At 45.5% G+C, this 14352-nt stretch overlaps 1 protein-coding gene across 1 annotated transcript in view; it reads right to left on the bottom strand.

The window, feature by feature from the left end:
• Positions 1-14352, bottom strand: part of Ptprm (protein tyrosine phosphatase, receptor type, M) — a gene marked incomplete at its 5' end in the record, with an annotated part of 513011 nt that overhangs the window by 133456 nt on the left and 365203 nt on the right. The window contains 5 exon segments of the mRNA XM_005372618.2: positions 2687-2874; positions 3600-3611; positions 7490-7516; positions 7743-7817; positions 13364-13515. Of these exon segments, the coding sequence (XP_005372675.2) occupies positions 2687-2874; positions 3600-3611; positions 7490-7516; positions 7743-7817; positions 13364-13515 (454 nt within the window).

Consider the following 14352-nt stretch of genomic DNA (forward strand, 5'->3'; position numbering starts at 1 on the left):
GTGATCGCCTCCTATGTGCCGGGTGATTCCAGCACAGTGACGGACACGTCACTGCATCTTCGCAACGACCCCAGGAGGCGAAGCTGTCATCACCACACCTCACAAGACTTGCCGAAAGTCACACAGGCAGAGTGGAGCCTGGGTCCCGAGCCTGGGCCCCTTGACGGCCCATCTGTGAGGTGACCGGCTGAGTGCCACCCGGGCCCACTGGGCCAGGCTGTTCCAGCTCTGGGCTGTGCTCACGGGAAAGACACATGTATCACGCCGGGTGTGAAGTGCGCTTTGTTACAGATCTGACATCCAGCTGGGCTTTCAGAAGTAACCATTTAAAGATTCTCCAGATTCACATGCGAGTAAGAACTCCCTGGGGTTAGAGAAAATAGAAAAGGACTACTGGCCATATTGCCAGCCCCAGGAGCGTGGCGGGGCCGCTGAGGCCTGGGCGCTGACCTTACGTAACGCAGACTCCACAGGACAGCGAGGCTGGGACTTCAGGCTTCCAGGGGACACCTCTAGGAGGTGGCCCTTCCTCCGCAGCCACCGCACCTATCCTCCACCCTGACCTCTGCCTCCCCGGGTCCTCCTGTCACCAGTGGCCGCCAGGAGGGCGGGGACAGAGGTGTGAGATTATCCCTAGCAGAACTGTCCTTTCCTATTCCTCCCACAGCCCCTTCCCAGAGCACCTGCTTTCTTCTCTAACGTGTGCTACTCCATTCCTTTCTTTCTCTTTCCTCTTTTTAAAAACTGAGGACAGATTTGGGACTTAAATAAGTGTTTACTTTTAAACCATCCTCTCTGATCACTGACTTGGTAGAGATTTTTTTTTGAAAGGTAATTAATACCTCACTTTATTTCAGGTATAAGGACTCTTAATGACTAAGTTAGTCATAATATGATTAAAATGAGCATCAGATTCTTCATTTTGCACCTCTAGATCGAGTATCCCCAGGAGCTCTGCATGAGAAACAAGTTGTGGCACATTTTCTAATGTGCATCATTTATAGTTGTAGAAGTCACAAGGTATGTAGTTTTAAATAGTGCATGAAAAATCGGACTCGGGCTATTTTATGAATTGTTATTTGAGCCTCTAATCTCTCTGACATTAACATCTTTCATAAACATTAGAGCAATATCTGCATTCAGAATATTTGATAGAAGTAAGACATCATCTCTATTCATTAGGCTTATATTTTCTCAATAACCTAATTTTGTCTTTCATAAGATATTAATGCTTTTGGAAGTTTCATCCTTAATCCTATTAATTCTTAAGCTGGTCTTTAAAAGTGCAGAAGACTATATGCAAAAGCAGTCAATTGCACTGAATTATACATCCAACCACTGAGGGTAGGTCTCACAATTTCAGGGTTTCTAAAATACAGAGTTGCATCTGAGAATATTTATACCCTGAAACGAAGCCCAGGGCGTGGTTTGGGTTGAGTGCTGGGCACGGGCCTCTTCTATCTGAGGTTGCTGTCGACACACTGGGGTATACATGTTACTGGAGCACAGCACATCTGTCTTGGCTATGGAGCTCTTGAAAGAAGTGCTGAGGAGGCCACCGACACCAGTGCCATGTGTCCCAGTCCCTGCTAGTCACGCTGGGGAAGAGCGAGCTTAGCAAAGTGGCATTGGGCATGACGGGCGGCATTGCGAGAGTCCCACGAGGGGCCAGAAGCAGGTGGAGGCCCGCAGGCTGTGTGAAGCCATAGGAGCTGATCGAAAAATACTTTAATCCCAGAGAAGATGCTTGCGGATGACAAGAGCTAGGGAGACGGGGAGCAGAGAACATCCTGAGATGGAAAAGCCACAGGGCTCTCCCATCCTCTCCATTCTGGGCGTACGAGTGAGTCTTCATCAATGACTGTCACCTCCCTTTAATAACACACAGGCATGCGCTGGGCATGGTGGCACACACCTGTAATCTCAGCACTTGAGAGGCTGAGGCAGGAAGACCGCTGCAAGTTCAAGGCCAGCCTGGGCTACAGCCTGGTGAAACCCTGCCTCAAAAAAATAAAAAGCATCCCAGACAGGAATCCACCCGCCCATCCTGCACACACTCAGGTGACGGGTACTTCTGCGACAGACTTCTGCCAGGCACTCGATTCTCTCTCTTTCTTGACTTCCAGCAGCACTCACTAATGGCAGGGCCCACAGAAGGGATGAGCCCTGCACTTCAGAGACAGCAGAGACTCTCTGCCCGTGGCACTGCCAGGAACTATCCACAGAGAGCCCAGGACTCTCTGGGCTGGCAGGACAGCATCAGCTGTCATGGCCAAGAAACAGCCAGCCCCTGTACTGCAGTGACAGCAAACCTTTTAGAGCTTTCAGTGCTACAAACAGGCCGCTGAGGCATGCGCGCTGTAGGTTTGCCACCGCCGCTGCACCGCCTTCTCATCTCCAGCATAGGGCAGCCCTGCTTGGCCGAGGACTGTTACAAGTGGACTGTTTCTTTCCGAGAGAATTACAAAGGAGCAGGATTAACGTCCTAGGCTTCCTAGAAGCCAGGGACAGGGGGCGGAGGTCAGCAATGGGAGCTGAGGAGAACCAGGGCCTCTGATTTTCTGGCAGGGGATGCAGAGGGAGGGGATGGGGCAGGGGTGGGTTCCATTTGCTGTCACGGTGCCGACTCTCACCCCAGCTGCAGAAGGGTCCAGCAGGGGCTGCGGGTCCCCCTGGGTGAACTCACCTCATACTCCTCCTTGAAGCCGTAGCCCTCGGCGCACTTCATCTGTGTGATGTGCTGCAGCAGGTCGGCCACCCGTATGGCAGGGTGCAGCTGCCCAGTCTGGTATGGCACATCGGTCGCCTCACGCTTCTTGTAAGTGTGCGACTGCACCAGGCTGCTGGTGTCACTGGCCATTGTGTGGGTTTCGTCTGGGGGGAAGAAGGCCAGGGAGAAAGTGAGTGAAGTGGCTGGTGGCTAGCACAGGGCCACCGAGGATGCTACGAAAGAGGCCGGTGCTGACATCCACACCGATGGCGGCAGCAGTCGGCGGGATGGCTCAGGCAGAAAGAAACGCCACATGTTTACTGAAATTTCAGTGGGGCTGGCAGTACTGGTAGGGATGAGGCGGTCTTCGCTTTTACAAAGTAGTCCAAACGATACACTGTGTTCACCCAGCTCCTTGGAAGAGGCTTTTACTCAGCCTTTCGGTGCTAACATGTGCAGAAGTTTCGATCTGAAACTTCATCAAGACCTGGTGCAGAGCCAGGCTTGGGGTCTCCCAAACGGGAGTCACTCCTTTGTCTGATGAAGGAAATAAACTCTGTACAGATGTTCTGTGAGCAAAATAAAAGTGCACAAAATGGTCTGGCGTATGACGCTCTCCGTGGGGATGGGGACTTGATGCAAAACAAACACAGACAAACGCAGAGGAGCGGAAGGAGAAGAGGTGGCCTGGTTTGGAGAGGATGTTTCGATGAGTCGCTGTGCATGCTCTGGGGTCAGAAAGCGTGACAAATACCGTGGACCAACACAGCACACGTGGGATGCTCTAAGCAGCAAGCATGCAGCCAGGCGGAGCCAGCTCGGCGGAGTCTGGGGTGAGACACACACGCCCGCCCTCCGCGACTACTGCAGGGGCGAGTGGGGCACTTACCATTGATTGGCACTTTTAAGAAGATACATATGAGGAGAAAGAGGAGGAGAAAAAGGAAACAGGGCATAAGCAATAGCACCGTGTGAATAAGTACAGGTTGTTTTTATTTCGTGCTTTAATTTCCTGGTTAAATTTTCTATTCTGAGGTGGTCAGAGGGCAAAGCCCCAGTTCTCCCACCAAGTTAGGAGGGAGATGTTTAATTTAAGCGCTCAATAACAGAAAGGAGGTTAAAATTAGTATCGTAATTGCTTTTCATCCCCCATGAACCAAGTAATGACTAAAAAAGGCTTATTTATACTCAGCATAGTCTCTCATTTGAATTTCTTGAGCAAGTCAAGCAAATTGTATTACAAAATTAACATCAAAATTTGGTCAAATAAGCCCAAAGAGGCTCTGTTTTAATGGGTGGCTACTACTAAATTAGATTAATGAACTGCAGAAATGGTAGCTATTAAAAAATGTCTGAGGCGGGAAAGTGCTATGTGATTAAGAATTTCACATTCTGTAGGTGAACTCATTAAAACGCTGAATCCCTTTAGTTGCTTTATGATTGAGGGTGGCGATCCTCAAAATACAGAGCTAAAGTCACGAGAAGGAGACTCTCATTTCAAAATGGATTTCAGGCGTAAAGAATCCAAACATGTAAGAGAGGATGTGTTCAATGCTTGGAAATGACCGGATGCTTTATCCATAGGGAATTCAGCTATAGCCACCGACCACTGCTCTTTTCATTTTCACTGAGTGGCTCAGCTCCAGGGAACGTGGTCTGGGGTCTGGGGAGCTGGACCTGTCCTCGACCCTCGCTTCCATCTGCGTCGCAAAGCACCTGGGGATGCATGGTATGAAGGTGGCACACAAGTGTGTAGCTATGTCGCTGTTGCTGAAATGACACCTGGATCACTACAAGGCGGCTAAAGACACAAAGACAAAATAAAAGGGGTGGCAAGTTGATTTTATGGTTTGTTTTCTTTTTCATTTGGATTTGCTTTGAAATTTAGCAATGCGTATGTTCCCATCTTAACAGTCACAAATACACCTGGAAATTTTCACATCTGATTTGCAGCTGGCAACTGCCAAGCACTATGAGGGGGACACAGGCTCCCCGGGACGGACTGCATCCACCAGGCTTTCGGGGCCTCCAGCAAGAAGCTCTGCTCTTTAGACTACAATAAATGGAACATTAATCAGTTTCCCCGCTGTGCCTCTCTTATTCTCTCAGTTTTGCCCCTTGTGGGATGAACATAATTAATTCACCCTTCCTTGGGGGCTTAACTTCTAAACTTCCCCTAAATGATGAAGGTCTTCGCAGCGGATACATGTGTAGCCTAGCAACACTTGGATTCCAGGCTTAGGTATTCTTGAAATTTTAAATCCACATGGCTACAGCCACTGTCATTACACAGCGACAGCCTGGCCTTGTTTTCTGTGTAGAACACATTTAATCCGTTTAAACACTACCAACTCCACCTGGAGGAGGGCAGCTACAACTAGAACCGGGTGGGAAGACGGGACACGTGGCCCCTGCCACATCTGTTAGGAAACTCGGTTATCTCTCCCGTTAGGAATCCTTGATTCCACTGTAGTGAGTGATTCCTCAGTTTCCTCTGACATTTTAGAACCTGATTATTAGATAAGCTATGTCACTTGCCATCCATTTGTTGTATTTGTTGAAAATATGAACAGTCAACAAATTTTTAAATTAAAAACATTCCCTTAGGAGGATGGAATAAAAAAATACTTCTTAGCAATAACAGTTCTGATGCTTTTCAAAGAACTGAAAATTAATTCTACCTATAGTTTTAAATGAATTATCTTGAATTTTTAAGAACTCACTTGAAAACTAGTGCATTGAAATGAGCGCTACCTTTGTGAGTTGGCGAGGCCCCTCTGCCTGCCTGCCTGTCCTTATAAGCAGATGAGGTAAGGATGTAATTAAACTCTATGCTGGGGTTGGGCTTCTTAGCAGGTGAGAAGGAAGGTTAAGGTATTGTAAGATTTAATTGTGCTGAGCCCTGCTTCACAACACAGCATTCCTTCTTGTCTTGATGAAAATTTTAACCAGTACTGTCTCCAAGAAGTACCGGAGTGGATACAGAGCTTTTCTTCTGGGGTTTCAGGCAATAGCCTCACCCACCAATCCTTACTAAGCATTGTATAAACGCACACATGCACCATGGCATGGGTGAGGGATGCGGTTCCCAAATACTGCCACTTCGTGTGCTGGGACCTGATGAGCTAGCTACGCCAGGCACAGTTACTTGTCCATCTCGCTGGCTTATGTCTCCATGACGTGCATCAGTTTTGCAACTTGAATTGTCCACTCAAGTGATTCTCTTGGAAGGGAAACCTAGCCAACTTTCCGAGATGTCATTACTGCTCATAATACAAAAATAACCAACTTCAGAAAAATGACGTGTGTTTAGCAAGCTTATGTACACCCTGCTGTGAGGTCTGAATACTTTCTTGCCTCCGAGGAAGCAAGTCTATGCCCTCCCACTCAGGGCTCCCTTGGGGTCAGAACATCTACCAGAGCAAGCCGGAGTGCATGCCTCGACACAAAGAAATCACAGAGCTTCGCCTTTTGATGACTCCATGCATGTCATCTCCATGTACGTCACAGTGTTCGGATACCTAACCTTAGCCTGCGCCCCTTGCTCAGAAAAAAACAAAAATGGAGATTTCCCCTGGCGTGTGTGTGTGTGTGTGTGTGTGTGTGTGTGTGTGTGTGTTTAGTGGCCCTTCTTAATTTGCTCTCAAAATGATGCACAGTTCCATAATTCTGTTTTATGTTCATTCTTAAACTTCTGCCTTAGTTCTTTTTTCCCTCAGGCAATAAACTTAAGGCCAGGAAACACCAAAAGGAAAACAAAAATGATCCTTTCTACAGAAAGCATAACAGCTTAGAGAAAAGGGAGGCACAGGAGGAAAAGTCATGTTGCAGAGATATATACCCTTTAAAGAGAGTTAGGGAGAGGAAGTGGACAGCTGAGGATGGAACTCTGGCTACGATGAATTGTTATATACCTGGAGGTCGCTTTTGTTGTGCTCCTTTCCGGTAAGGTTAGTAGTAGAAAGAGAACACAGCCGGGACACACTCGGGTTATTTATGCGTCTCAAATGCAACAGCAGCCCATGCTCGTTTGGTTATCACGGCCAGGTAATGCCATTTCTCCTCACCCTTCTTACACTGCACAAACGGGACTTTTCTGTAACCCCCTGCTGGGAATATTTCACACTTGAAATGCATTCTGCCCCACCGGGCTCACGGTTTAGCTCATTCCTAGTGACATCTGACACAGAATAAACCACACGGTTATAAAGTGCCGTCAGGTCATGCTGCTGTTCAGAACATCAGCTCCTTTGAAATTCCACTCAGTGATAGACACTTGGGGTGCTAGGCCACCTGGGAGGGTGGTAAAGGCCCCCACGCTATTGTGATCACCATTCTGCGTAATGTTGGGCAGAATTAGAAAAATGCTATTTTCGAATTTGACATTTTGAGTGCTTAACAATAAGTGAAAATATTGAGAAGCTATTTTCACTTTTACAACTATCACACTGGACAGAATTCAGCTCTGGGAAGTACACAGCTGAGTGAGGACACACTGCTTCCCCACCCCCCGGATCAAAACCAATGTTCGATTCTGAATGTAGAGAGGGAGGACGTTGGAGCTGGGACTGTTTTAATCTTTTGGTATCATCCCTGCAGACATGCAAGCACACCCTGGAGACTGGTTAGAGCAAGTCTCTATCCACTCCCAGCCCTGCTGTCCCCCTTCCTGCTCCTCAGCCCCGCATCATGCAGAAGGAAACTCCAGTCTCTCCCAGAGTGGCCACGGACTGTCTCCATCACTCCTGCAGAAACTATGGGAAAGGGAAATGTTCTCACCTAAAATTGCGGTTGGCACAAATGGGTCTGTCATACATCATGAGCAGGTCAGTGCAGAGAGGTAAAAAGAGAAAGAACAGTAAGTGATTGATGAACGGTCCCCCACCCTCCCCACTGAAAGCCACAGAAAGCCTTGGATCACAACACGTCAAGCAGAGGAAGCTCCTAAAGTTTCAGGGACAGCATGGTGGGGCTGACGGAATCTGACTGCCACAGGGCTATACACAGAGGAGACAGCGGAAAAGTCTGTTACCTGGGTAGTAGGAGTTGGGCACCGATGTGCTTAGCGTATTTGTCTTCATTGTGAAGGACGATGGGGAAGACACAGCTGTAAAGAAAAGAAAAGCCGCTCTGAGCTTCTGGAGAGCTGCGACGCTACCCCCTCTAACCACACAGCGTTCTGTGCAGTGTAGACTGTCCATAAAGACATCTCCGAGATTCACTCACATCTACGTGGCAAATGCCATCATTTCAGCTGTCTTGGGGAGTCACATGTCCTTTGAGGGGACAAAAGTCCTTTACCCCTTAAGGGAAAACGCACAACCACAGCCACCATTTTGAACAGAGAAATTCAACACACCCTGGTTGACTTCTAGCCTTTGCTTGTGTAGTTCTGCTCTCACATGGAGCTGATGTTTACCACTCAAACTATAGCAATGATCTGGCAAATATGGGCAACACCAATGTTGCTGTAGTTTGTCACATTCTCCCTATGTTTGGGAAACACAGAGAACTTTCCAACGCCTATGAGCTGGTTTATGACAAATAAAGGTGAAGTGTGCTATACTTAAGGTGAAAACTGTGTCCACACTGTTCACTTAGTCTTTTAAGTCCTTACAAAAAGCCTATAATTTTTCTTTTGAGATGTTGCTTGGAAACATTCAATCATCACTCTTTATCTTACTCTTTGTTTGTAAGATGGACAGTGAATCTCATCCAATTTATCTGATTCCATTAAAATGGGTATTTTCCATTTATAAGGTAGTATGTTAATGCTTCAATATCTTAGTTGGTTTAGAATATAGAAGCACTTTAATTCCATTAGAGTACAAGGATTTAAATGTACTCAAGGTGGTTGTGCATACTGTCGTGTCTGCTGTCCTCTGAGGTATTTACATGATTGATTTGACATTGAGTTCCTGATCAGGGTGCTAATATACAATGACATCACTGTATTTATGGAAACTGCTGTAGGTGCCTTGGACGCTGTTATTGTCATTCTGATGACAGGCTAATACACTTTAGCTCTTGAGAGCAGTCCTGTCAGACAGTGCTTTTACCCTTGTATATATTTTTGAAGGGGAGAATTAATAAATGGCAGAACAAGGACCACATCCCAGGCTGTTTGTCATTTATATGATATTTTCTAAAATAGAGAAGGATCACATTTACAATGCATGTTTGTGGTAAGCCGCTGGGAAAAGAGGGCAATTGATGAAAATAAGAACCAAAAAACATGCATGCTCATCACCTAGCTGGGGTCAGAGAGAGTAATACTTCTCCAATACCTGCAGACATTTCTACACAGTTGTTTAAAAAGCATAAAGCAACATAAAACTACTATGTTTACTTTTGCCTTTTTGTTAAAGATACTTTAAAACATGGTTGTCTTTTAGTATACAAATTAAACCCATTTCCAACTACCCATATCTATGTTCTCTTCTTTATATCATTTTAAAGTAGATGGCACAACTCTATCTGCTTTGGTTGGAGAGATTATTTCTCTCTCACAAATGTGTTCATGCATATTCTCCAGTCTTATTTTTCTGCCTGTTTTACTTCTCAAAGTGACTCACCTAGGAGCTCACAGCACTTTCTTGTGGCCCTACAAGATCAAACACTAGGCATGGATATAACAGGGGCAGGTTGGCAGCCTTGGGGGCAAATGAATGGCTCCTGGCATATATTGAAGTATATTGAAAGTGGCCTGCTCGGTAGCTGCACTCTGGTTTTAAGGCATTAACAAAATATTATGACAAGGTTTGCCACCAGGGATGTTCCCCTCAGGTGAGACTGGACAAGACCTACTGGTTGCTAAAAGAAAGGGAGGAAAATGGGCTTTTTTTTTTTTTTTTTGCAGTACCAGGGATTGAACTCACAACCTTGCACTTGCCAAGCAGGCGCTTATGCCACTGAGCTATATCCCCAGCCCTGAAAATGGAATTCTGCTGTGGTTCTTCTGCTGGTTTCAGCAAAGGAGGCATCAAACCATGCCAGACAGCAGGATGGCTGTGCAGGCTGAAAATGCCAGCTGTACAGCAGTCCTTTGCATAGGAGCATTTGGGCTCGGAGATACTGATTTTTAAAAATGTAACTTCCAAATGATACTTCCTATCTGGATGTGAATGTTCCGTGTTCCAACCTGACTTGCCTCGTGGATTCATTCTGTTGGGGTTCATGGAGTTGTAGTCCTTGTTATCTCTTTCTAGAATGTCCTTCAGAATACTCTGGAGTGCTGGTTTGGTGGTCATGAATATCCTCAGGTGTTCTTGTCATCCAAGTATCTTATTTCTCAATCAATTTTAAAAGACAGTTTTGTGGAGCATATCAATCTAGGTGGGAGGTTGTTTTCTCTTAGGGCTTGAAATACTTCACTCCAAACTCTCCTTGACTTGAGGGTTTGTGCTGAGAGGTCAGTTGTGATGCTGATGGGCTTTGCTTTATAGGTGGCGTGCTTCTTTTCTCTAACAGCTTTCAGTGTTCTGTTCTTGTGTTGAATTTCTGGAATCTTGATTATTATATGCCTTTCTGTAGATTTTTGGATCATGGCTAATTGGAGTTCTATATGGTTCACTTACTGTATATCAAATTCTTTTTCCCTGGCAGGGGAGTTTTCTCCTCTGACATCTGTGAAGAGGATTTTTATGTCATTTGTGCTATCTCTTGCTTGTTCATTAACTCTGATCAATCTTACGTTATTCTTCTTTGCATCAGCTTACAGCTGCTGGATTGATTTCTTGTGGTCCCTGGATATTTTTAAGAAATCTTTCTTTTCATGATTGTTAACCACAGCACTGTCTTCCATGTCTGAGATTCTGTTCTCACACTGGCTCATCCTCCTGCAGATACTTTCAATGGAACCTTTAGTCACTTGGATATCTGTCTGAATCTGTTTTATGGATTCCATTTCTTTCCTATGTTGGACATTCATGGTTTCCATCAATTTCTTAGCTCCTCTTTTTATCTGTATCTTCTCTAGAGTCATTAAGCATGTCTTTCATTGTGGTCACCATCTCTATAGTTATCTGAGAAATTATTTTTGAGTTGATTTTTTTTTCTAGAACCTTGTTCATTCACCTTCTTACCTCTGCTACTACCAGAGAGGCTAGGTGGGTGGCTATTTGCCTTTGGTAAGCTGGACATCTGGTGTTGCATCTTGTAAGTGCCTTCACATTTTCTTTTTAGCTTAATTCCTAGGTTGATGCTTATACACTGCCTATGGTGAGTAGCTTTAGCGTTAGTATTTAGAACCCTTACAAAATGACTGCTTCTCAGAGGCGTCATCTAGGTGTAGCTGGCTTTTGAGTTTTGAGTGTGTTGTAAGATCCCACCTCTTCAATTTACTGGGGATGAGAAGTTACTGCCTACTTGGCCCAGCCTCTGGTTCTTTGGTACTGGCCTATTGTATTTTTTATAATCCTTAGGTAATCTCATTCTTGGTACACCAGGAAGAACAACTGCTTAGAACAATTATGTCACTTTGGCTAACATGGTATAATCAGCAATAACAGCAGCATCAAACACAGCCAGCCACTATAGTCCTCTGCATTCACTGCTCCGTTCCATGATGTGTCTTTCTGTGGAGGCCCCTGGGGTGGCAAACAGTCAGTGTGTCTGCAGGTCTGCCGACTCCACACAGTGAGTTCAGGCTCAGGGAGAAGGTGCCGCCTGCCACCTCATTTTTTGTTGAAGTTTCTCTCTTCACTCTCTATGGGCTCCAACTCTCTCTTCAGATCCTTCCTGGGTCCAGGGGACCTGCTTTCTCCTTCTTCTCTTCTTCATGTTGCTGTATTCCAGTGTCTGCTCACCAAATCTTGGACAGGCTCTTTCTTTGCTGCTCACCACTCTGCTCTCTTCCCAGAAGTACTGTGTTCCAACTTCAATGCTTCTACTAATGGAGTTTCTTTCTGTTAAAGTGGGTCATTCGAAGTAAACTAACTTCTGAGGAATTGCACCATGAAGTAGAAGGTTTGGAAACAGAATGGGTTATCCTGGAAAGTGAGAATATACAGTGCATCTACATGGTCCCTTTGTTTCCTCTGAGGTGCTTGGGGATGAATCCAGGGCCAAGCACATGCTAGGCAAGCTCTACAACTGAGGTATGCTTCCCGGCCCCTTTCACACTGATGCTTAAGAAATAGCTGCTACTATAGAAATTCCAACCAACCCTGTGTGAGGTGAGACTGAAATATATGGGCAATGTTTAAATTTAAAGACAATTTATTAGAGTAAGAGATACACTGCCATTCATTCATCTCAGAGTACGTCCCTTCACCTTGAAAGCACTCACTCCCATTGTTCCTGCTACTTCTGAAGCAGTTCTCCAGATCCTCTTCCATGTCTGTGGCTGTACTGTCCTGGCTGCCTAAATGTTCTGAACTGATTCAGAGTGTTTCCCTGTCATGGTGATGTTGATTTCACCGGAAGTGCCAGATTCAGTGAGTAAGGTGGTTGGGGACACAGCATCATGTTCTGATGAGCTGCCTTTCTGTTGGATGGCACTCAGCAGCAGCATTCACCATATTTTTGACCACACCTTGTAAAGACACTCAGGAAGGAGGACTGCAGAACTGCTTGAGAAAGTGGCACGAATGATGGGATTGGTACATACACAGCGATAGGGAGGATTTTGAGGGGATTAAAGGCAATGTATCTTGTATCCTAGTCACTTTGTAAAACATTTAAACATGTACCATGTATTTTGATCACACTGCATATACAGTCTTTTAAATGAAAAAACATTTGCTCCAAAAGAGAAACTTCTACAAAAAAGGGGGAAATAGTTTTCATCTCTGTGCCCCTTGTAGTCGTGAGGCCCGCCAGCCCCTGTGCTTGGATTCCATCCATGCGCCAACATAGACCAGATCATGGAATGGGGAAGAGCAGTCTATAGGCACGGGCTTCATGCATGGGGGTAGAGAAACCCCTGACGTCGAACTTGGTAAGTGTCTGCCATGAACACAGAATCAGGTAGTAGCATGGGTCCTGCCTCTGGTCCTCGAGATCACTGGGGGCTAAGCCACTGCTCCTTCTGCACATCGTATACTCAATCTAATTGTTAGTTTCCAGAAATAATTCTTTGTACCTGGATCACAGGTGGCAGCCTAGGAAGGAATTACCTGAGCTTGGTTAACCTACCTGGTGTGAAGTTAAATATAGTTTAATTTATTAACTGCCAGGAATAGCCCTATAATAAAGGCAGAACCTGTCAGCTAAACAAACAAACAATTAACTTGTTACTGCCATTTAGGGAACTGTTCTGCAGCAGGCTTCCCTGTGTCAGTCTCCACCTGGCTTGGTTACAAATGGGATCTGAACAACACAAGGATGCTAAGGAGCAGGTGTCTTCCTCCTGGACTGGGAAGCCTCCATGCACTGCCCTAGAGCAACTTACAGAAACTCCACTGCAGTTCCCTGTGCTCTGGGACCTGGTCCTACGAGCAACATCTTAGCAACCCAAGCACCCAGAGTTTTCAAGATGATGTAAAGTGAGAAAGTAACATGGCCTAAGACTTCGTTAGGAATTTCATTTTGTTTGTCAATTCCCCAGTGCTAGCTGGAATCCCAGCGAGCTGGAGTGATTGCTAAAGCAGGAATGCATTTACATCGCCATTCAGATTGGAGATTGCTAAAGCAGGGAATGAGAGCACTTACATCGCCCATTCAGATTGTGTGTGTCCATGAAAGAGAAAGCCTCGTCGCAGTTCGTGCCCTGCTCGGCGTAGCTCTTGTCCATGGAGTTCACCATCACGGTCATCTCCTGCCGAGTGCTGCTCATTGTCTCCTTCCGCTTCTTGGCCAGTTTCCTTCAGACAGAGAGTTAAGTTAGTAGACATGCACGGGAATGGAGACTGGAGTGTGGGCATGCATGCTGACTGATGCTCAGGAATAACCTCTAGTGAATCAATCACAGTCACTCATGCACTGATTTATGTGTTTCTATATGTCAGGTTCTCTACCAGGCTGCACACCTAGAGATGAAAAATAGCCACTGCTTATCAGAGGGGAAAAATACAGCTGAAAACATTGTGTTCTTCCTACTATAAGCTAAATTAAAATGACCAGTGATCCTTATAAAATACAATCATCATGTGTACTGCTCTTCCCCTAGAGTTATTAACTTTGTACCAAATGAAGTTCTACACTGCAGTATGTACTGTTAAAGAGAAGAGTCCAATAGCTGTTCCCAGACAAAACTGAAATTAGAGGTGCTTCTTGCCTTACAGTGAGGTTATACACCAGTATACTGCAAAAGCCATAAGTACACTGGGCCTCCTGGCATCATAGTGTGGCCAACTCCTCCCTGCTCCCTCCCTAGGGGAAAGAGGATGCAGACAGGCTGGGAGAGCAACCCTGGCTTCTGTATTCTGCTCAGTTATTGCAAGAAACTCATAATATAAAATTATAGCTACCTATGTAAAGGCTGTAAAGCCCTACAGGAAGCAAACATTAAATAAATAGCTAAAACAAATTTTACAGATCTTACCACGAGAAGCTGCTTTATGCACCCAAGACAGACAAGAATAGAATTCGAGATGCTTAAGGAGAAGGGATAAAGTAGGAAAGTTTAAGAAAACGACAGCACCACCACCCCAAAAAATACCATATCTAAAAATATTCCAATTCTGCTTAAGCACCTAATA

Source organism: Chinchilla lanigera, unplaced genomic scaffold, assembly GCF_000276665.1.
Source record: "Chinchilla lanigera isolate Chin_1 unplaced genomic scaffold, ChiLan1.0 scaffold00001, whole genome shotgun sequence".
NCBI lineage: Eukaryota > Metazoa > Chordata > Mammalia > Rodentia > Chinchillidae > Chinchilla > Chinchilla lanigera.